The sequence below is a fragment of the Panthera leo genome, chromosome B1, assembly GCF_018350215.1.
Source record: "Panthera leo isolate Ple1 chromosome B1, P.leo_Ple1_pat1.1, whole genome shotgun sequence".
NCBI classification, from domain to species: Eukaryota; Metazoa; Chordata; class Mammalia; order Carnivora; family Felidae; genus Panthera; species Panthera leo.
In genome coordinates, this window is record NC_056682.1 from 7083758 (window position 1) to 7107224 (window position 23467).

The 23467-nt window shown below is 52.1% G+C and overlaps 2 protein-coding genes and 1 pseudogene across 2 annotated transcripts; all 3 read right to left on the reverse strand.

Moving 5' to 3' along the window:
• Window positions 1–470: 470 nt before the first annotated feature.
• Window positions 471–3418, reverse strand: LOC122217332 (ubiquitin carboxyl-terminal hydrolase 17-like protein 6). The gene has a single exon (XM_042934185.1). The coding sequence runs from the start codon at window positions 2410–2412 to the stop codon at window positions 805–807; it is 1608 nt and encodes a 535-aa protein (XP_042790119.1). The 5' UTR covers window positions 2413–3418; the 3' UTR covers window positions 471–804.
• A 1741-nt stretch (window positions 3419–5159) lies between these two features.
• On the reverse strand, window positions 5160–11566 carry LOC122217288 (putative protein FAM90A23P). The gene is made up of 5 exons (XM_042934094.1): window positions 11523–11566; window positions 8595–8773; window positions 7908–8107; window positions 7386–7494; window positions 5160–6695 (listed from the first exon to the last, which is right to left on the reverse strand). The coding sequence occupies exons 2-5, from the start codon at window positions 8721–8723 to the stop codon at window positions 5754–5756; spliced, it is 1380 nt and encodes a 459-aa protein (XP_042790028.1). The 5' UTR covers window positions 8724–8773; window positions 11523–11566; the 3' UTR covers window positions 5160–5753.
• Window positions 11567–20708: 9142 nt separating this feature from the next.
• On the reverse strand, window positions 20709–22401 carry LOC122217289 (annotated as a pseudogene).
• Window positions 22402–23467: the final 1066 nt, after the last annotated feature.

Sequence of the window (23467 nt, forward strand, 5' to 3'; positions counted from 1 at the left end):
GGAACCGAATCTAATGAACATGGGTCAGGATGGCTCCACCCACCCGTCTCCTGAGAAATAAGCATTTATTTGCTCTTTGCCATTTCCAGGCAATTAGCCAATGTTCACATGAACATGTGGAGACTTTACAAAATAGATTATGTATACAAGGAAACACTTTGCACAGTTATGAATTCGTGTTTCCTTCTGCTCCTCTCCTTCTGACACAAAACATTCCTGAAAAGGCTGTCTGCTCCCACGTAGAGCTAGAGTTCTTCCCGTTTCCTGGTCATTTGCCACTTCTCCGTGTGGAAGCACTGAGATTGTTTCAAACTCCTTCCCCTGCCGGTGCATGTTTGGATATCACCGAGAGTCCCCACACGCACATGTTTGGGCACATGGACTTTACCGATACACAGAGAGTAGGGAATGGGATGATGGGACCGTGAGTCCCAGGCATTTTCACAGGGACTCCCGGGGCTCTGCCTTGTTTCCACCTTCATGCCTCATTGGCCACTCCCTCTGACCCTTTCAGGCTCTGAGAGTGCCCGATGATCCTCGGTGCTGATGGAGGGGAGAAACCTTGCGAGTCCCCAGCATAATCCACACCTCTCCAATAACCTCATTACAGACAGCCAGCCTTAAAGCTCAGGATTCTCCAGGTCCACTGGAACGCCATAGCCCATGAATCCAGCCAGATTCATGGTCCCTCCACATGTCTGGATCACACCCACCTACAACACACAAAATATGGCCTACAAGGGACTGTGAGTGAGTGAGTAGTGAGTGAGGGCGGGTGAGTGTGCACGTGGGCAGGCATGTATCTCAAAGCCTGTAGTGGGATCCCTGCACTGCTTCCTGAGACCTCTGTCCCTTCTTGTTCTTCCTCTTGGTAGCTCTGGCTCTGCCGGGGAGACAAGGGACTTGGTTACTGGCTGTTGCCCTCTGAGGTGGGATGTCCCTGGCTGAACTGTTGAGCCGGTAGATGTTTGGTTCACGGTGATCCTTTCCCATCTCGTCTCTGTATTTGGACTGGTGAATTAGGACTGCGTCGGGGGGAAGGGCAAATTCTAATTTCCTGAGGTTGAATTCAGACTTGGGACGGTGGCTTTCTTGGAGGAATCTCCACTGGTCTAACGTGATTGCTGGCGGTGGTGTCTCTTCCACGTGATCCTCCAATTGTGGCACCTCGATGTCGGGGTCGGTTTCGGGCCCCCCTTGGGCCGCAGCCGTGCCTGCGTGGTCAGCCTGGAGGGATGTGGATTCCCCAGCACCTGGCTCACTCCCACGGTCTCTTTCCAATTCACTCTTCTGGATGTAAAAGAGGACATAGGCATGTTGGCTCAGGGCAGACGTCGCATCACTGGCCGTCACCTTCGCATCATCCATTTTGTACCACTGGCCGTTCCCAGCTTTGATGTAACAGAAGTAATGTCCGCTGTGACAATTCCAGCCCGCGTGCACCAGCACGGCATAGAGCACATAAGTCAGCGACCCCCCGTTCTGCCCAGACACGTATCGTCGCATGTCAAGGCGCTCAGGATATTGCACTTCCTTAGCCAGTTTGCTGCCCGTGAAATGGCAGAATCGTTTCAATACCAGCATCAGGACCTTGGAGCAAGTGTGCAAAGTCAACGTCTTGGAAGCAGGTACCTTGTCGAGACAAGTACTACAACGATAGGCATTTTCACCGTCCAACTGTTCGGGCTTCACCAAGTGTTGCAAAGCTTGGCTCACACTCTGAGCCGCCCTGATATCCAGGCTAATGTCCAGGTAAGGGTCCAAAGTGCTGGAGACACCCTGGCAGTGGAGACACTGGATTTGAGACCTCCAGTACCCGCCAAAGATTTGCCGGATGAGGGTGGCGTCCTGAGCCTGAGGCTCTGAAGGCTTGTCCTCACGCAAACACGCTTGCTGCATAGCATCCAGAGTGAACATCAGAAACTCATGGGCATCCTCCTGCCTGTGTGTGTGGAAGGCAGCGAGCAGTTTGGGCGGAGGCCGGATCACATCTCCCGGACGGCAGAGGGCCCGGGTCACGTGAGCCTGCAGAGCACACAGCACGCAGAATGGCTGCCTCCCACAGCTTCGGGAGTGCTCCTGGGACAGCATGTAGCCGGCGAGGGGTGGTGTGTACGTCAGACACTGCAGCGCCGCATTCGCATAGCACGTGTTCCCCAGGTTCTGCAGGCCAGCCCCAACCACAGAAGGTCTCCTCCAACTCACGGGTTTCTTTGCGGGGGGCAGACCTATTGACGCGGGAGCCCAACCGTTCGGCAGGTCGCAGGGTGTGTGCGATGACGGTGACGGCTTCTCAGGTAGAGTGGGTCCTCCGTGGCCTTCAGCACCACCCGTATTTGACCCGCAAGGTTTGAGGTTTGGAAAGACATGGATCTGAGACTCCTCTCGGCAGTGGGAAGAGGGCGTCTCCATGTCTCCTGAAACGTGGAGCCTCACGTTGCAGAGCGATGCTTCTCTCAGGAGGCCAGTCTCAGAATGATAGCTGTGGCCCTCTCCTCAGCCCTCGTAAAGCTCGCCCCACCCACCTGACTAGGACCACGTCATCCAATCAGCCGCCAGCTGGAGTTGGATGAAGGGTCTTAGGGTGTGGCCACTCTTCTGCAGACAGACCACTCAGCCCAGCCTTCCTCCTGCCCCTCCCTCCTCAAGAGGCACACACACACACACACACACACACACACACACACACACGTTTCACCACTTTCTCCACCTCCCTCATTTCCATTGCTCCCTCTCTGGACAGACGGACTTGAGCATTTCCAACCTAGAGGAAATCCTTTTTTGAGTATCCACTTTGCTTTTAGATAACACAAAGTGTCAAGGAATGACGGCCATGAATTTGTTAGGCTATGGAAATCATTTTACCAATTGAGCTCTGGTATCATGTAGGAGCACCTCCTCTCCGTCAGCCAGAATGCATGGGACACCAGCAAATTATTCTGGAATGATGACTGTCCATGGATTTGATTCTAAAACTCCTGAACTGTCTCCATAGGATCTGTGTATACAACTATCACGAAGGTCCTTTGAAACACGTCTGTCTACCAAGGGGTGGCCGAGAAATTGTCCCAAGAAATATCCTTTGCCTGGTTGCGGGCTTTGTAAATGCTTTCTTCATTTTGTAGCTCCCTTCCCAATAGGAGAACAAATCCTAAACCCATCATTTGCCAAATTGTCACTGGTATTCCTAGCAAATCACATAGCAAGGTAGGTATAGGTTCCCGTGGTTCAGGACATGTTTGTTGTGGATTTGTGACATTTATAGACGGTTTGAAATGGGAATTTAGACATGCAAGGAACAATGTCCCCTCGAGGAAACTGTGGCTTTAATGTGTCAGTATCTCTAGACCAGATTTCAGAACTGACCAGGTCTACTGAAAATGTGCTTTCTTCTCTAATGTTTGTTTGCTTTTCACTTTTAACATTTTAATTGATTTATTTTGAGAGAGAGACAGAGAGAGAGAGAAAGAGAGACAGAGAGCGAGAGAGAGCGCTCATGTGGACAAGCCAGGGAGAGACAGAGAGAGAGGGAGAGAGGATCCTCAATTAAACAGTCACCTCCTCAGGGTCACCAACTAGGAGGAAAAGGCTGCGAGCACGTGAGGTGTCTCAGTGCCAAACACACTCATGTGAGGGGAAGGAAAGGGGCAAGAGGTCAAGGAGGACACACAATGGGATGCACAAAAGGAGTCTTCAGACTCTTGTGACCACAGCCTGAAGACACGGCCCTCTCCCTGCCTGGTGCCCTCCAGCCCCACCCACGGCTTCCTTCAGCCTCTGCCTGGCCTCACTGCATGGGACCGGACCACGGCCCCACCTTTACCCGCAGCATCCTTACCCCTGCCACACCCATGCCCACACCTCATCCCAGTGCTCTCCGCCCTCGGTTGGCCCGGCCTCACGTCCAGGCCTTTGCTCCACCGGGCCAGCCTGGCGCCAGCCACTCTCAGGACCACACCCCAAGGAGAATCTACCAGAGAGTGGGCAGAGGAGGGGGGCGAGCGAGGCCAGGGCACAAGCACACCTTTCCCTGTTCTTCAAATATCCGTTGGCAGGCGCCACGTTTGGCCCTGTTTCTGCAAGGAATCATCTCTCCCTTTGGTTGTCATCTCGTCCTAGAAAACCGGTTGTGTTTTCACTGGACGGTGTTAGATGGTAGGAACTCTCACGTGACTGGTCTGAGCAAAGCAAGTTGCCCTATTTAACGTAGTGACTTGAGCCAGTCCATTCCAGACCTTCCTGGAGCATAAAGCTGACCCCTGTCCCAAGACGAGACACCTGCTCCTGTCTGAGTGCCTGGCCCCGACAAGGCCATCCTCCCCGGGTCTGGAGCCTGCCGGTCTTCAGACTCCACGAACACCCCCTGGCTTCTCTAGCCTCAGCCCCGGCCACCTGCCACGTGGGCAAAGAGGCCTGCAGAATTGCTTCCAAAGAACCTTTGACCACCTAATTCTCTGTCCTCTCTCATCAATCGCTCATCACTCTACGTGTCTATCTCCTAACTCTCGTGTCTCCTTCCCCTCTCTAGTATCTATCTGTGGAATGTCTTTCTCATCCTTTCCTTTGTATCTCTTCTATGCCACCCTCCTTGACGTGACTTGTGAATGAAAATGCCTTTGAGAGACATGTGGACAGCAGCCCCTAACGCTGATTGATTTCCCATGCACATGTTCTTTCGGTTCATGGGTTTTTATGTCGACAGACAGAGAGAGAGACAGACAGAGAGAGAGAGAGAGAGAGAGAGAGAGAGAGGGAGGGAGGGAGAGAGAATGTGGGGGAGGGTTAGAGAGAAAAGGAGAGAGGCGATCCCGAGGAGGGAGGGAAACTCAAAGTTCAATCTCCCCAACCCTGAGATCATGACGTGAGCCGCCTCCAGGTCAGACACTTCTCTGACTGAGCCACTCAGGCATCCCGACCCTCATCGGTTTCGAATTCACCTCTAGCATTGTCTTGTTCCCAGGACACTTGGAGAGACTTTATCTTGAAAGGAGAAGAGAGGTTAACCCGTGTTTCTTTGCTGCTTCTGACTCCTTAGTTGTTCTCCACTAGGTGAGGATCCAAGTCCCCAGTGCACTTGGGAACAAATGCAGGATTCTACTCTATGTGACGGGAAACTACAGTGTACACACAAAAAAGAAAACCATGCACATTCGGTCGTCTCTGAGCAAATTTTATTAGCTGTGGTAACACTACACACAACGTTGCACTACCAGGGAAAAACAAAAGTGCAGACAGCATGTAAAATAGTCCCCGATATGATCTGCAGAAAAACGATATCAGTGAACTATTCTAAAACAAAAGATTGCCTCCACTTGCCCAGCCCAGACTGGAATCATTCCTCCGGTGTCCCCAAATTCAGACATTCGCAAACCCGATACACATTCATTTCGCAGATCCTTAAGTTGACATTCGAGTGGACGACCTCTTGCTCTCCTGGCGCTGAATTTCTCATAGAATCTATTGAAACGGAAGAAACGAGACCTTGTTGATTGAGACGGAGCCGGTGAACCAGAAGGTGTAGATGCATAAAGGAAAAGTGCGCCATGAGCGTCTGCACGTGGGCGCTCAACCCACTCCCCGCCCCAAGCAGGACACCAAACACAGTGTGGACGCAAGTTTTTGTCCTTGCAGGTCTTTGGGGGAATTGCTGCTTTAGCAAAACTAGGTCACGGCCCTGCCTTGGCCTCCGCTCCGCAGTCACCTGCTCGGGGTCACAAGGGCCAGAGGACGAGTGTCCGAGGACATGAGGTGTCTCACTCCCGGTCGCTCTCCTCCGAGGACGAGGAAAGCTGCAGGTCATCGTGGAGGATGCTCAGGGAGACAGGCACACAGCCTCCCTCAGACTGGTGTGTGATGGGCGGACCCTGGCCAGGGGGGACTGGCCTCTCGGGAGGTGGCAGACAGGGAGCTGCTATGAACCTGGAGCTCCAGCCGCCTTTGTCCAGGCGGCTGAAGACCATTCGCAGGGGCTGGCCGGGTGCCTGCGGACAGGGCGGACACAGAGGCCAGGGGCACGCCTGGAGAGTGTCCAGGTGAGGTTGGGGGCGTGGAGGCTGGAGGCCCCTGCTTTGCACCGAGGCAGGTGTCTTCCTGGTCAGTTGGGCTGCCCCCGTGGGACCACATGCACTTGTCCTTGCTGGACGACACAGACTCTGGCGCAGCCCCACATGGGTGCTCCCTGTGCTCTTGTGGGGTGGCTGGAAGGGGCTGCAACGTGGTTTCTTTCGGGGGTTCTGGCACGTGTCGTCGGGGAGCGGGGCCCATCTCGTGCCTGGTGTCTGGATGTGGGGCTGGGGACTCGCAGCCAAACGGGTTGGAGGAGGATCAGGGCTCCCCTCAGGACGCTTGGCTGGTGCCTGGGCGTGGCCAATGCCACGCGCCTTGGAGACGGCCCTGGAAGCTTCGAGGGAGGCACATCGGGGCCGGTGTTGTCTCAGCTGGACACCGAGGCCTGGATCCCGGGCAGAGCGTTGGTGTGCCGGGGCAGGCGGGGCAGGCGGGGCAGGGGTCCCCACTTGCTGGGCATCCTGTCGGCCAGCAGGCGGGAAGGTGCTCGCCGCAGGTCTCCCGAGAGGAGCAGCCGACGGGGACAGCTGTGTCGTGTCAGGCGTCCCGCTAGGAGGCTCAGCCGGGACGTGCGGCTCCAGCACGGACACCCTCTTGGTGCTGTACACGGGCATCGGCCTGTGCGGATGCTGTGGGAACACACAACACACAGACAACGCCCATTAGTCCTTCCTCCCCACCAAGGACACATGCACGACAAGCACAGCAAAGAAACCGACAGAAACGCAAGCAACCGCGAGACACGGGAAAGGATTGTACTGACAGAGGACAAGGGCCTCCAGCTCAGCGTCGATCGGGAAGAAACACTGGGCAGTAGCCCCTTGATGCTTTGATTCCATGGGAGCGACGGACCAGAAAGGTTGTGCATCGTGCCTGCCTCCCGAAGTGGACAAGCACGTCCATTCAGGCTTCTAGGGAAAGTACAGGCGTCCTGCAGGTGGAGGTTCGCGGTGGGGGCTACTGAGTTTGGATGGCCAATGGGGCGGGTCTATGTGTCACCAGGGAAAGATGCCTGTGCCTCCCAAGAGGCCTAGGTGTGGGCACAGCGTCCCGAAATTATGTTGGCACGCCCAGCCGGCACCCGGTTAGCACACATGCAAGGAATCCTGCCGGATCATGGACACCCGGCAAACGTGGCTGGAAAGGACCCGCACGGAAATCCCCATGTTGACAATCGGGGCGGACCCCCTTCCTCAGCCAGGAGGGCCGGCAAGCCCGTCACATCCCCTGCGGGACCCACCCGCAGGACGACACCCTCAGGCAAGAGAGAGAACGAGAGTCCCCAGGAGAGAACGAGAGCAGGGACGGGGGACACTCACCCTCACATAGTCGCAGGATTCTGTGGCGTCCCTCCAGGCTCGCTGCTGCCTTCCAGGGGCTATCCTGGGGAATCTCTGCAGCAGCGCCTTCCTCTGCTGGGCTTCTCGCCTGCACGACCAAGAACGGGAAGGTGAAGGAGCGGCATTTCGTGTGTTCACCTGGGGAGCGAGTGATGGGGCTTGGGCAAGATCTCCTTTCTTCATCTGCCCCCCTGGCTCCCACTCCAGCGAGCCGTCCAGGTTGGCCCAAGACGTCCTCGTGTCGAGAGCCGTGTGCGCCACTGCCTGTCATTTGCCGCCTCCCCCTGTCTCCCTACCCCAGGACACACAGCCTCAGGGACTCCCCCAGAGCAGCACAATAGGCTCGTGAGGTCCCCTGGGGGGCGGGGAGCTCCTTTCTCTGCCTCCCCCACCCCTGTGTGTGTGTGTGTGAAGACGACACAGCACCCAGTGTCCGGGTACAGAGACTCAGCGACCTGAGCTGCCAGCCCACGGGCAGGCCGGAGCCGGCCGCATCCTCACCTTTGTCCCTCTTCCATGTCCCTCGCAGCCTGGTTGAAGGGCCCGGGCTTGTGCTGGCCCTGCTGCTGGCGTGGTTCCACATTCTCCTTCGGCTTCCTGGGGACAAAGGCCTGGGGGGCCAGGCACCCGTCCCAGCGCTTCATGGGGCACCCGGTGCTGGATGCGTTGTGCCCAAAGGCTCCGCAGTCCTTACACTTGAGCTGCGGACCAAGGAGGGGGGGGGGTGCTCAGTGAATCAGCACCAATCACAGGCCAACTGCAAAGGACATGACAAGGACACACTCGGGGAGCGGAGGACTGGTGTGGGACAGGGCACATCGTGGACGGCTCGGGAGGTGCCAGGAGATGGAAGTTCCTAGGATTCTACCCAAGCCTCTGTGAGGGACGGACCGGGAGTTGGGATTGCAGGTCTCAGGCTGTGTAGAATGAGCCCCAAGCCACGATGGGGACAAACACCAGGTTGGACGCGACCCTACGGCCGAGGGAGCTTATCCCAACGGGCAGGCTGCTGAGATGCCTAGGCAGGCCACCGTGGGCTAGGAAAGGACGACCGACTTCCGGACACAGAGTCTTCATTCCCTCGTCATGTGCGATCCCCGGCTTCAGAGGCATGGCTCCCCCACCCCCACCCGACCCAGCCCCTCCAACCCGCCCACTGGTTCACCACGCCTCCAGGGCTCCACTTACCCGAGGATCCTCGTCCTCTAGCCTGGGAACCCTGGGCGCCATGGCTGCTCTCCGTTGCCTCTTCCCGTTTGGGGCTTTCAAGGGTCTGGAAGGTACGTGCTGGGTGTGCCCACCCGCCATCTGCCCCATCTCCTTGAAGGGTCAAGTCAGCCTTGCTTGAAGATGGGTTTCTGGACTTGCTGAGTCAATGGGAAAAGGAGAGTCATTCCCACAGACACAACGACTCCTTCATGAACCTTCCTCCCCCAGCGGGCACGAGGGGGCGTCATGCCCACCAGGTCGGACACGGTCCTCACCTGGGAGGTGGGACCTCTCCCTCCTGCATGTTCTACACGCTCTCCCGTGGACCCACCCGCAGGACGGCACCCTCAGGCAAGGCCGTGGAGGTGGTCTTGCGTGACTCACCGGAGAGACTTTCGGGAAGTCTCTCCCAGGGCCCTCCGGAAGGAAGACCACACACAAAGTCCTGGCCCCCACGGACACCGCAATCCACGCTACGGCGATACTCCCTGTGGCACCCAGGGTTGCATGTGCACCGAGAAGGATGCTTGCCTCTCCAGAATGTACCTCTCCTACTTGACCCCCAGAGAAACCACCCTCAAAGACAAAGTCAATGAAAACGTTTCGTTTCTGCTCGACTCGACTGGAAGCTTCCCCACGCAGGGCCTGAACCCTTTCCTTTCATGTGGCCTTGACGGGGCCCCACGCTGAACTCACGTGTCAGCCGTGGCAAATGAGTATTTGCCGTGAAATTCGGGTGAACAAGAAAATTCCTTAGGCTCTCAGGCCCCACGGCGACATGGAGCACGATGCTGTCACTGCTCCCGCGCGCCCTCACACCAGTCCGACTCTGGGGTTCAGTTCCTTTGGAAGCAGAACCTCATGTGCTCAGGAACACCGAGAGCCACGCCTTTCCTCAGTCTCTGTTCTCACACTCGTCTTCAACACTAAAGCGTCCTTCACCTGGTGAGTCGAGGCGCATCACAACCTCCATTTCCTCCCTGTCCCACTTCCGTGCCAGCTCGTGTGAGCCCCACATCGTCCCAACCCACCTGAAACGCCAACGCGCTCCTCCTGTGTGTCAGGAGACGTCCAGAGCGGCGGGTGGCAGGCGGACTGCCGTGGCGGAGACTCAGCGTCCGTCCGGCGTGCCCGAGGGACGGTCAGTGAGGGACACTTCCTTCCTTCCCGGGCTCTTAGACCCGCCCAAGGTCACGTGACCTCTCGGGCACTTTAATCCCAGGCAGCCCATCACCTTGGTGCTCCTCACGTCTCCACACTAGGAACGAATCCTGGAGGTTTAGCGATTTCTTGCCGTTGTAACTGGTATGCATGCATGTGGAGATAGACGTTTCAGAACACATCTTCACCCTTGGAAAAAGAGACTCGTGTGTGCATGCCTGTTTCATTCGTAAACTGGTGTTTCTCGTGGGCCTCCAGGGAAGCTTGCGGGGCCCCTGGCCTCACGTACGTTCCTGTGGTTGGGGGCCCTTTCGGCGTCCTCCGTGCCCAAGCTTCTCCCTTTCCCAACGGGAGCGGTGTGTCCATGAGCTATTTGCAGTGTCCCTTCACTCCACACCCTGCCCTGCCCTCCCCGTTCCCCTTTCTGTCTCTAGGGCGGTGACTGCGCTTGCTGGGACCTTCGGAGGAATGGGATCCTATGTCCCGTGTCCCCTGGGAACTAGCTGCCTTGGCACTTGGTCTCGTGACCCAAGTCGCTGTTCCTGACAAGTCCCTGTGTTGACGCGGGGCGGGGGGGCTCCCTGTGTCCGACGCCCCTCGTTTGGGGCTCTTTGTTGTTGCCCATCAACTCGGACGTTCTGTTTCGCTTTTGCTCCCATTGGGGGATGTTGGTGTGATTGCCACCATTTCTCCTGGCCTGGCCTGGCTGGCCTCAGCCACGGACACTGTGTCAGGGAGATGTCTTTGGGATCCCGAAGGGCCAGACCCAAGGGACAAGGTGCAACCCCATCGGCGGGGCATTCCTGAGTGTCATGCAAGCGAGCACCTTTCTCCCACAGCAGTGCAAAAGCTAGCGGCCCCACTGGCCGAGGTGGAGGGCCTGCGTCGGCAGTGCCGTGGGCACCCTGGATGGTTTCCCTCCTTGAACATTGGCGTGTATTGGGCGTCGTGTGCGCTTTTCTTTGGCCTTTCCTATCTTCTCCTGGAGGCTGCTCCTGTGGCCTCTGTCCACTGCCCTCAAGGCAGGGCCCTCCCCCAACCTGGTGCCCTCCAGCCCCGCCCACCGCTTCCTTCAGCCTCTGCCTGGCCTCCTCACTCCATGGCACCGTACCCCGGCCCCACCCTTACACGCAGCATCCTTACCCCTGCCACACCCGTGCCCACACCCTTTCCCAATGCTCTCAAACCTCCGTTGGCTTGGCCTCGCTTCCAGGCCGTGGCTCCACGGGGCCAGCCTGGCGCCGGACACTCTCAGAACCACTCCCCAGGGAGAAGCCCCCAGAGAGTGGGGGCGGGGGAGGGGGCGGGCGAGGCCAGGGCACAAGCACACCTTTCCCTGTTCTTCAAATATCCGTTGGCCCCCTCCCTGCTTGGTTTTGTACCCCTCCCTGTTTTTATATTGTTTTTCCTTCCCTTCCCTGATGCTCATCTGTTTTGCACCTTAGAGCCTTCATATGAGTGAAGTCATGTGATAGTTGTCTTTCTCTGACTCATTTCGCTGAGGAGAATCCCCTCTCCTTGTAGCCACATCGTTGCGAATGGCACCCTGTGTTTCCTTTCGATCGCCTCGTAATGTTCCATTGTATCTATATGTGCCACCTCTTCTTTTTCCATTCCATGCATCTATGGACATTCGGGCTCTTTCCATCCTTTGGCTATTGTTGATAGTGCTGCTGGAAGCTTTTGGGGGCGTTTGGGTGCAGGTGCCCCTTGGAAACAGCACACCCATATCCCTTGGATAAATACCTAGTCGTGCAATTGCTGGCTCGTAGGGTCGCTGTGCTTTCAGTTTTTTGAGGAACCTCCATGCTGTTTTCCAGAGTGGCGGCGCCAGTTTGCATTCCCACCAGCAGTGCAAAAGAGATCCTGTTGCTCCGCACCCTGGCCAACATCGGTTGTTGCCTGACTTGTTAATGTTAGCCATTATGACACGTGTGAAGTGGTAGCTCATTGTGATCTTGATATGGATTTCCCTGGTGATGAGTGAGGTTGAGCATTTTTTCATGTGTCAGTTGACCATCTGGATGTCTTCCTGGAGCAGTGTCTATTCATGGCTTTTGCCCATTCTTCGCTGGATTCGTTGGTTTTTGGCTGTTGAGTGTGATCAGTTCTTTATCGATTTGTCTACTGAGCCTTTCTCTGATGTGTCGTTCGCAAATATCTTCTACCATTGATGATTGAGCTGATTTGTTAGTGTAGCTGATCTGTTTCCTTCACGGCGCAGGAGAGTTTTCTTTGGATGAGTTCTCAATAGGTCGTGTTTCCTTTTGTTTCCCTTGCCTCCGGAGACGCGTTGAGTAAGAAGTTGCTGTGGCCCAGATCACAGAGGCTTTTCCCTGCTTTCTCCTCGAGGGTTTTGATGGCTTCCTGTCTTACACTTAGGACGTTCCTCCCTTTTGAGTTTCTTTATGTGTACGGTGTCAGAAAGTGGGGCGGGTTCCTTTTTCTGCATGTCGCTGTCCAGTTTTCCCAGCACCGCTTGTTGAAGAGACTGTCTTTATTCCATTGGATATTCTTTCCTGCTTTGTCAAGGAGTCGTTGGCCATCCATTTGTGGGTCCATTTCTGTTCTCTTGAGCTGAGTGTCCGTTTTTGTGCCAGTACCATACTGTCTTGATGATGACAGCTGTGCAATTACAGCTTGAGGATTGCGATTGTGATGCATCGAGCTTTCCTTTCTTTTTCAACAGTGCTTTGGCTCTTCAGGGTCTTTTCTGGGCCCATGCAAATTCTAGGATTGTCTGTTCCAGCTCTGCGAGGAGTGCTGGTGTTCTTTGGATAGGTGTTGCTTGGAGTATGTAGATTGCTTTGGGTGGTACTGACATTTTACCCATATTTGTTCCTCCCAACCAGGAGCGTGGAATCTTTTTCCATTATGTTTTCTGTCTTCTAAAATTTCATGTAGTTTTCAGGGTATAGGTTTTTCATCTCTTTGGTTAGATTTATTCCTAGGTATTTTATGATTTTGGGTGCAATTGTCAATGGGACCGATGCTTGATTTTTCTTCCTGTTGCTTCATCATTGGTGTATCGGAATGCAGCCCGTTTCTGTGCATTGATTTCACATCCTGCACCTTTGCTGAATTCATGGATCAGTTCTAGCAGTTTGTGGTGGAATCTTTTGGGTTTTCCATATAGAGTATCATGTCGTCCACCAAGAGGGAACGTTTGACCTCTCCCGGCCAATTTGGAGGCCTTTGAGTTCTTTGTGTTGTCTGATGGCTGAGGCTAAGGCTTCCAATGCGATGGTGAATAACAGTGGCAAGAGTGGACCTCCCTGTCTTGTCCCTGTCCTTAGGGGGAAAGCTCTCAGGTTTTCCCCATGGGGGATGATATTCGCGTTGGGTCTTTCGTATATGACTTATATGGTCCTTCTAGCCCTACTTTCTTGAGGGTTTGTATCAAGATAGGATGTTGTATTTTGTCCCATGCTTTCTCCGCATTGATCGAGAGGATCGTGTGGTTCTTGTCCTTTCTTTTCTTAGATGTGATGAATCACATTGATTGTTTTGTGCATATCGAACCAGATCTGCATCCCAGGTATAGATCCCACCTGGTCGTGGCGAATCATTTTTTGGATATATTACTGTTGGATCCGATCGGCTGACAACTTGTTGAGCAGTTTTGCATCCATGTTCCTCAGGGAAATGGGTCCATCGTTCTCCTTCGTCATGGGGTCTCTGTCTGGGTTTGGAATCAAGGAAATACTGGCTTCGTAGAAAGAGCTTGGAAGTGTTCCTTCCGTTTCTCTCTTTTGGAGCAGCTTCAAGAGAATAGATGTGAACTCTTCTCTAAATGTTTGGGAGAATTCCCCTGGAAAGCCGTCTGGCCCTGGACTCTGTATTTTTCTTTTCGTGGGGGGTGGGGGGAGGGGGAGATTTTTGATTACTAATTCATTTTCTTTACTTCTTTTGGTCTGTTCAAATTTTCTTTCTTCCTGTTTCAGTTTTGGTAGTTTATATGTTTCTTGGGAGTTGTCCATTTCTCCCAGATTGCCCATTTTATTGGTGTATAATTGCTCACAATATGCTCGTAGTATTGTTTGTATTTCTGCTGTGTTGGTTGTGATCTCTCCTCTTTCATTCTTGATTGCCTTTCTTTGGGTCCTTTCCTTTTTCTTTTTGAGCAAACTGGCTAGGGATTTATCGATTTTGTGAATTCTTTCAACGAATCAGCTCTGGTTTCACTGATCCGTTCTAGTGTCGTTGGTTTTTTTTTTTTTTTTTTTTTTTTTTTTTGTACTTGTGTTTGTTTTTGTGTTTTGGTTTTTTTTTTTTTGGTTTCCATAGCATTGATTTCTGCTCTAATCTGCATTATATCCTGTCTCTGCTGGTTTGGGGTTTTCTTTGCTGTTCTTTTTCCAACACTTTAAGGTGAACGGTTAGGTTGTGTCTCTGAGCCGTTTCTTCTTTCTTTCGGAAGGCCTGGATTGCTATATACTTCCCTCGAATGACCCCCTTTGCTGCGTCCCAGAGGTTTTGGCCTGTGGTGTTACCGTTCTCCTTTGTTTCCATGGACTGTTTAATTTCCTCTTTAACTTCTTGGTTAGCCCATTCACTCTTAAGTAGGGTGTTCTTTAGTCTCCAAGTATTTGTTACATTTCCACATTGTTTCTTGTCGTGATTTCGAGTTTCATAGCATTGTGTTCTGAGAATATGCACGATATGGTGTCGATCTTTTTGTCCTTGTTGAGGGCTAATTTGTGTCCCAGTATGTGATCTATTGGGGAGAATGTTCCGTGTGCACTGGAGAAGAATGTATATTTGCCTGCTTTAGGATGAAATGTTCTGACAATATCTGTCAAGTCCATCTGGTCCAGTGTGTCATTCAAAACCATTGCTTCCTTGTTGATTGTGGGTTTAGGTGAGCTGTCCGTTGCTGTAAGTGGGGTGTTGACGTTCCCTCCTAGTATGGTATCATTCTCAATGAGTTTCTTTATGTTTGTGATGCATTGATGTATGTATTTGGGCGCACCACATTTGGTGCATAAATGTTTACAATCGTGAGGTCTTCTTGGTGCACAGACCCAATAATTATGATATAACGCCCTTCTACGTGTCTCGTTAGAGTCTTTATTTTAAAGTCTAGATTGTCCGATATCAGTATGGCTACTCCTGCTTTCTTTTGCCAACCATGAGCATGAGAGATGGTTTTCCATCCCCTTGCTTTCAATCTGAAGGCGTCTTTAGGTCTCAAGTGGGTCCCTTGTAAGCAGCATATGGACGATCTTCTTTTCTCCCCCATTCTGTTACCCTATGTGTTTTGATTGGAGCATTGAGTCCATTGACGTTTGGAATGAGTACTGAAAGGTATGAAGTTATTGCCATTGTGTTGCTTGTAGAGTTGGAGTTGCTGGTGGTGTTCGCTGATCCTTGCCAGTGTTTTCTGCCTGTGGTCTGTTTTTTTCTTTTATGTCTTTTGTCCCCTGGGAGAGTCCGCCTTCAAATGTCTTGCAGGGCTGGTGGAGTGGTCAGGAACTCCTTTCATTTTTGCTTGGGACACTTTCCATCTCTACTTCTATTTGGAATGACAGCTTTGCTGGACAAATAAGTTTTGGCCGCATACTTTGAGGACTCAGTGCAATGAATATAGCCTGCCACTCATTTCTGGGCTGCCAGGTTTCTGTGGATAGGTCTGCTGCAAATGTGGTCAGTCGTCCCTTGTAGGGGAAGGACTTTTGTTTCCCTTGCTGCTTTCATGATTCTTTCCTTGCCTGAGTATTTTGTGAACTCCACTAGGCTCTGCCTTGTTGAAGGTTGGACGTTGTCGAATCTAATGGGAGTCTTCTGTGCTTCCTGGATTTTGTGTGTCTTTCCCAGGTTAGGAAAGTTTTCTGCTGTGATGTGCTCACATGACCCTTCTACCCCCTTTTCTCTCTCCTCGTCTTCTGGGACCCCTATGATTGTGATGTTATTCCTTTTCAATGAGTCGCTGAGTTCCCGAATTGTTAAACCCTGCTCTTTTGCTTTAGTCTCCCTCTTTCCTTCTGCTTCGTTATTCTCCATTGCTTTGTCCCCTCTATCGCTGGTTTCCTGCTCAGCCTTATCATCCTTGCCGCTGTGGCATCTGTTCCAGATCGCAGCTCGCTTGTAGCATTGTTTATTTCATCCTGGCTAGCTTTGCCTTCGTTTATCCCCACAGAAAGGCATTCTCATCTACTTTCGACCCCAGCTGGTATTCTTATGATCGTGATTCTAAATTCTGGTTCAAACATCTTGCTTGTTTCTATCTGTGTTGGTTAAGGGCCTGGCTGTCCTTTCTTCCTGCTCTTTCTGTTGGGGTGAATTCCGTTGCTTCGTCCTTTTGACCGCAGGAAAGGAATGAATAAGATAAAAGAATTCAAAACTAAAAAATAAGAAACAACACACACACACGAATCACACAAATGATGCTAGATCCTGGGTGAGTTGTGGTCTGGTTGTTGAAATGGGCTTGATAGATTAGAGGAAGAAGGGAAAGAACATAAAAAAAGGAAACCGTATGAAAATTTGGAAAAAAGAACACAGTGAAATAGGATAAACTGAAATGATGGAATTCAAATGGAATTTGACACATTTACAAAAAACTAAACGAATATAGTCGACAAAAACTCAAGGAAATTAGTTTAAACCCTGGAAAATAACCACATATTTTTTCTCTTTCTGTCTTCATGAAAAAGAAAAGAAATGAAAAAGACAAGAAAAGAGATGGACCAGCGAACAGACTGAAATACGAGTGAAGTTACATTGTTGTCCCCTAGAAGTCAAAGGATGAAGCACTTTGTAGTCCATACACTCAGAAGGCGGAGAGACTTGGGTTCCTGAAGAGCCAGGTTGGCCCAGTTGGGCGGTGCTAAGTGTCACGGCTCTGTTCTCCACTAGATGGCGCAGCTAGCCTACAAGTGCGGATTGCCGGGGCGCTTGGAGGTGCAGATGCGCATGCGCGGGAGCGGAGCCCTTGGCGTCACTCAGGTGCCCAGTCTGTAGTATCTGAACTCGGCTGTCTGCGACCAGCAATCCTACCCCCGTCCTTTCTCTCCGGCTTCTGTCCACTCGCCGCTTTTACACTGTCCGTGGCCCAGCCGTCAGGTTGCCAGGCGGCACCTTCCTCGTGGGATTTACCTCCCAGGCGGCTGTGTTTCCCGACCCCTCACTTCTGAGGGCCCGCGGCTGAGACCTGCTCAGATCCTCTGCGTCAGGGTCTCAGCGAGCAGTGGCCGGGTGCCGGCCGCACCCGGGAACATCGGCAACACCGTGCCGCTGCCGATGCCCAGAGACTGAGGCTGGGTGCCAGCCTGCGCCCGAAAACGTTCGCGCGATGGTGTAGCAGCAGCGTTTCGAGGATTATGGAAAATCACCACACACCTCTGGTAGCGGGCTTCCCCCTTAACGACCTTGTTCCAGCACCAGCGAATGTGGCTGTTCTCCGGGGTGTGCTGGGACCTCTGGGGTCGGCTGGGGTGGCCACACAGACTACCTCGTGTCCTCGCAGCAGGGGAACCGCCTTTCTCCGTGTGGTTCGAGACACCCCTCCTCCACCCCTCCAGTCTTCACTCTGCTCTCGGGATTCGCCCTTCCGACCAGAGCACCGCCAGGTATCAGATGCGGAGTTTCGCACTCTGCCCTCCCCCTGTTTGTACAGTCTTCATGGAATTGAAACCCGCTCCTTTCTCCTTCCTCCCTTTTTGGTTCAGTGCCTGTGGCTCTTGCCACATTTCCACTTTCTCCCCAGCTGCTTTTGGCGGGGGGAGGGGAGGGCGAGGGGATTGCTTTCCCCATATTCTGCCCCTGTCTCCGTCCTCTCTCTGCAGGCAAAAACAGCTCCCTGCCCTCTGTGGCTTCTCTCTTCCCCAGGTCACCTCTCTGCGCCTCGTCCCCACTGAGTTCTGTGGTTCAGGTTGGGCAACCTGTTGCATGAATCCTCAGATCAGTTTTCGAGGCGTGCAGGATGGTTTTGTGTTGATGTGGCTGCATGTTATGGATGCAAGACGCAAAGGACACTTCCATGCTCTTCTGCCATCTTGGCCCCTCCCCCCACACTGCCTTTTCTGTATCGTCACCAGTACCCTTAGGAATTGCAGGGTGACTTCTCTGAATTAAGCTTTCCGTGAGAAATCCAGATTAGGCTGGCTGGATTTGGCGAGACCAAATAACGCTGTTCCCATTGCCATGATTGCTCCCACATCACCGCACGTGAGGCCACCTCCTGGTTTTCCATATGCAATCTTCTTTGCTAATTGTCAACAGTTTTTAAAATTGAATGTCTTGACTTCACTGGATTTATATTTTGAAAGAAAAGTTCCTGGAATGCCTGGAAAATATATCGTCACCAGTGGCCCGAGCAGCTCAAGGTTGTCTATTTTAGCTCAGAGTCCAGGGTCCAGCACGGCCAAAGTGAAGTCACAAGGAGGGAATCCTAGACCCACCAGACCTTCTGTAAATGTTCATGGTCTCCTTTATGCCCCACGAAATGCTCAGGCTGCAGTGCAAGGCATGGAGACTCCGACCTGCCAGCCTGAGCAAGTGCCCAATGCCAGGTCCTCCTGGAAGTCTAGGCAATGCCCGTGCTGGCCAGCGGCGCCCCCTGCTGGACAGAGAGCAGTGTGCAAGACTCCCTCTTGTGACCTCCCCGACGGATTACAGAGCCAGAGGTGTGGACTTCATCATGTGTGGGTGGAACACGTGACACACGGCCACCCAGGAAGAGCTGGTCCTAGTCATCTGGGGAGCTGACTGGATGCTTATGGAGGCCGTCTTGAGATCCAGATCAAATATTGTCCGTGTGTGTGTGTGTGTGTGTGTGTGTGCGTGTGATATTCAGGTTTGAATCCAGGAAGAGAAAGTTGGATCCCAAAATTTCTACAGGATGACCTAGCATGGTTATTTTCTGTGGCTTTTCCCTTCGTGGCTCAGTTGCACATACACTGTTTGCGTTTTACCCACGATTCTGCCCACTTTAGAATCAAATCCACAGGAAAGATAGATTTCACGTGTGCATGTCTTTTGAGATCTAACATCCAGCTAGCCCTGTTGAACTCTTTGACTGAGAAAGTGCCATGTCATCACTCATCTGTGGAATAGAAAACAAAATAGAAGAACCTAGGGCAAGCGAAGAATAAATAAAATAAGATAAAATCACAGCAGGGGGCAAGCCATAGGAGACTCTTCAAAAAATTTTGTTTTCTTTTTATCTTAGAGAGAGAGAGAGAGACAGAGACAGAGACAGAGACAGAGACAGAGATACAGAGCATGACGAGGGGAGTGTCAGAGAGAGGCGTGCACACAGAATCCAGAGCAGGCTCCAGGCTCTGAGCTGTCATCACAGCGCCGGACACGGGGCTTGAAGTCTCAAACCCTTAGACCATGAGCTGACGGAATCAGAGTCCACACCGGCTGAGACACCCACGTGCCCCAGGAGAACCCTTAAGTGTAGAGAAGAAAGTGAGGGTTGCTCGAGGGGAGGAGTGGGTGGGCTCCCTTGGCAACGGGCGTTATGGAGGGCCCCTGTGGGGGTTGGCAGTGGGTGTTTCATGTAAGTGACGAAGCCCTAAATTCCACCCCTGAAACCAAGACTGCACTCAATGTTAACTAAATTTGATTTCAATTTGGAAAATGGAGGGGGGAATGGGTGCCTCAGTCGGTTGAGTGTCCAACCTCAGCTCAGGTCAGGATCTCATGGTTCGTGGGGTTGAGCTCCACGTTGGGCTCTGTGCTGACAGCTCAGAGCCTGGAGCTGCTTTGGATTCTGTGTTTCTCTCTCTCTGCCCCTCCCATGCTCACACTCTGTCTCTGTTTTTGTGTGTGTGTGTCTCTCTCTGTTTATTTAAACGTTTTATTTCATGTTTAAAACATGAAAACAACAGACCAATAAATTTTAAAAGTAGATGAAGAAAAAGTATTTTTCCTCTATCGGCTCTGATATTTGAACATCCAGAATTCAATAAGATTTCCTGTACAAAATTCACATGCTGACGTTAGTTCCCACTAAGTGTGGTATGTATGTTTAATGCAGACTGGAAACAACAACAACAACAACAACAGCAGCAGCAACAACAGGCTTTATCCTGTCAGTGCCATTGGCAAACGACCAGAGATCTCCTATATGGCCCCCCTCCCCTGGGGGGAATTGAAGGATGATGCACTAATTCCCATTCAACAATGTATTTAGTGAGTCTCTCGCTCCTGAGAAATGAAATACAGTTGTGACTTAGAGCATCCATCCATACCCTGACCTGAAATACCACATTGTTGCCTCGGTGTCCACTTGAGATTGTTTTTCTGAGGTGTACAACCGAGGACCAAGATTGCAATGCAACTGACCAGAAATCCCTGAGCCTCCTCCCTTGTGGAGGAGATTGTCCGATGGGGGGATGGTGGTCAACTCTGCGGAACAAGGTAGAGCTGCTTGGTGGCTGAGCAATAAGAGGTGGGAGAAGGTTCCTTTCCCCCATTTGCTCTGCAGCCTCATGGGAGGGGGATTGTTAAGGGAACCGAATCTAATGAACAGGGGCCAGGATGGCTCCACCCACCCGTCTCCTGAGAAATAAGCATTTATTTGCTCTTTGCCATTTCCAGGCAATTAGCCAATGTTCACATGAACATGTGGAGACTTTACAAAATAGATTATGTATACAAGGAAACACTTTGCACAGTTATGAATTCGTGTTTCCTTCTGCTCCTCTCCTTCTGACACAAAACATTCCTGAAAAGGCTGTCTGCTCCCACGTAGAGCTAGAGTTCTTCCCGTTTCCTGGTCATTTGCCACTTCTCCGTGTGGAAGCACTGAGATTGTTTCAAACTCCTTCCCCTGCCGGTGCATGTTTGGATATCACCGAGAGTCCCCACACGCACATGTTTGGGCACATGGACTTTACCGATACACAGAGAGTAGGGAATGGGATGATGGGACCGTGAGTCCCAGGCATTTTCACAGGGACTCCCGGGGCTCTGCCTTGTTTCCACCTTCATGCCTCATTGGCCACTCCCTCTGACCCTTTCAGGCTCTGAGAGTGCCCGATGATCCTCGGTGCTGATGGAGGGGAGAAACCTTGCGAGTCCCCAGCATAATCCACACCTCTCCAATAACCTCATTACAGACAGCCAGCCTTAAAGCTCAGGATTCTCCAGGTCCACTGGAACGCCATAGCCCATGAATCCAGCCAGATTCATGGTCCCTCCACATGTCTGGATCACACCCACCTACAACACACAAAATATGGCCTACAAGGGACTGTGAGTGAGTGAGTAGTGAGTGAGGGCGGGTGAGTGTGCACGTGGGCAGGCATGTATCTCAAAGCCTGTAGTGGGATCCCTGCACTGCTTCCTGAGACCTCTGTCCCTTCTTGTTCTTCCTCTTGGTAGCTCTGGCTCTGCCGGGGAGACAAGGGACTTGGTTACTGGCCGTTGCCCTCTGAGGTGGGATGTCCCTGGCTGAACTGTTGAGCCGGTAGATGTTTGGTTCACGGTGATCCTTTCCCATCTCGTCTCTGTATTTGGACTGGTGAATTAGGACTGCGTCGGGGGGAAGGGCAAATTCTAATTTCCTGAGGTTGAATTCAGACTTGGGACGGTGGCTTTCTTGGAGGAATCTCCACTGGTCTAACGTGATTGCTGGCGGTGGTGTCTCTTCCACGTGATCCTCCAATTGTGGCACCTCGATGTCGGGGTCGGTTTCGGGCCCCCCTTGGGCCGCAGCCGTGCCTGCGTGGTCAGCCTGGAGGGATGTGGATTCCCCAGCACCTGGCTCACTCCCACGGTCTCTTTCCAATTCACTCTTCTGGATGTAAAAGAGCACATAGGCATGTTGGCTCAGGGCAGACGTCGCATCACTGGCGGTCACCTTCGCATCATCCATTTTGTACCACTGGCCGTTCCCAGCTTTGATGTAACAGAAGTAATGTCCGCTGTGACAATTCCAGCCCGCGTGCACCAGCACGGCATAGAGCACATAAGTCAGCGACCCCCCGTTCTGCCCAGACACGTATCGTCGCATGTCAAGGCGCTCAGGATATTGCACTTCCTTAGCCAGTTTGCTGCCCGTGAAATGGCAGAATCGTTTCAATACCAGCATCAGGACCTTGGAGCAAGTGTGCAAGGTCAACGTCTTGGAAGCAGGTACCTTGTTTAGAGAAGTACTATGATGATAGGCATTTTCAGCATCCAACTATTCGGGTAATTCCTGCTGTACCTCATACTATTTATTTATTTTTCTGAGGAGCATCCTTAAATATTCCAAGTTGTCCTCTAGAAGTGGGATCAACCCTTGATACCATGGAAGCTTCTGGAACGGTATCCTTGGCACACTTCATCTGTTGAAATTTAAAATCCCTACTATGGCCCACCAACTGCTAATGCCAGCCCAGAAGCCCCAGAAAGTTGTCCTTGAGCAACTGAACTGCCACAATGTTATTTTAGTCCAAACGGGGCCCCACAACCACTCTTTCTTCTCAGAAAAATGGGAGATGGTGTCTCCGCTCATGTGAACCTCCACAGAAGCTGCTGTATGTGATCTGGTGCCCTGGAACCACCATAGCTAAACATGGAGGTATAAGAATGGCTTTCTTGCCCAGCCTGAGTCTCTGGAAGTCATCTAAGTCCAGGGTACACTGGTGCAGTACTCGAAGACACTTTGGAGACTGGGAGCTGCCATCCTGCACACCCCACAAGTTTTCTAAATCTTCCATAGGAATCTAGGGACCACACTGAAGGCTGTGTCCTCCCTGTTGGTATAGGGGCACTGTAGGTGATACCCTCCTACAGCCCAGTCCAGTCTGATCCTCTGCAAATATTTTTAAGTGACCTTGAAGGTGTGAACTGAGAAGTCTGGAGCTCCAAGGGCTGAGTGGAGAAAATGCAGAACTAGTCCTGAGCAGTGGGGGCTAAAATAGTAATGACAGGTTGAGTGTCCATTTGCCACTGGGATTTTTTGTGCCGGTGTGGGCATGCAGTCCTGCCTGCTTCAATGGGGACCAAACTCATGAAATCTGGTGGCCATCCTGTTGCAAGCATACTCAGGATCCCCCTCCCCCTTCTCCCCTCCCAATAGGATTTGCATGCAGTTTTCGAATTTGTCCCAGACCCTCCTCCAGGCTGGCTTTTTTCCCCCTCTGGTGGTTCACCTTTTCCTCATGTAACAGATTTCATGTGCAGACCTAGGGCTCTAAACCCAGTCCATCCCATAAAGCTTGGTACAGTCACTTTGTCATTCACTTAGGGGATTCTACACCCAACTTGCTTAATTATCAGTATTTCCCATATTAATAGCAGTGTAATTAATATTATTAATGATGACTATTGTAATTTTTTATCAGTAAATTTGTTATCATGAATTATTTTTGTTGATGCCATACTACATTTTATAGTCTCTCTTTTTTTTAAAGTTTGTTTATTTTGAGAGATAGAGAGAGAGAGAGAGAGAGAGAGAGAGAGAGAGAGAGAATGTGTTTGTGCATGAGTGGGGGAGGGGCAGAGAGAGAAAAGAAGAAAGAGAATCCCAAGCAGGCTCCGCACTGTCAGCGCAGAGCCCAACATGGGGCTTAATCTCAGAAACTGTGAGATAATGACTTGAGACAAAATCAAGAGTTGTGCACTTAACTGACTGAACCACCCAAGCACCCCTATAGTCTCTCTTTTCATAAAATGGGTCAGACTTTTTGATGATGATTATAAAGGATTCTCCAGAAGACCTACAATTCACACACTCACTTCTATGTCCC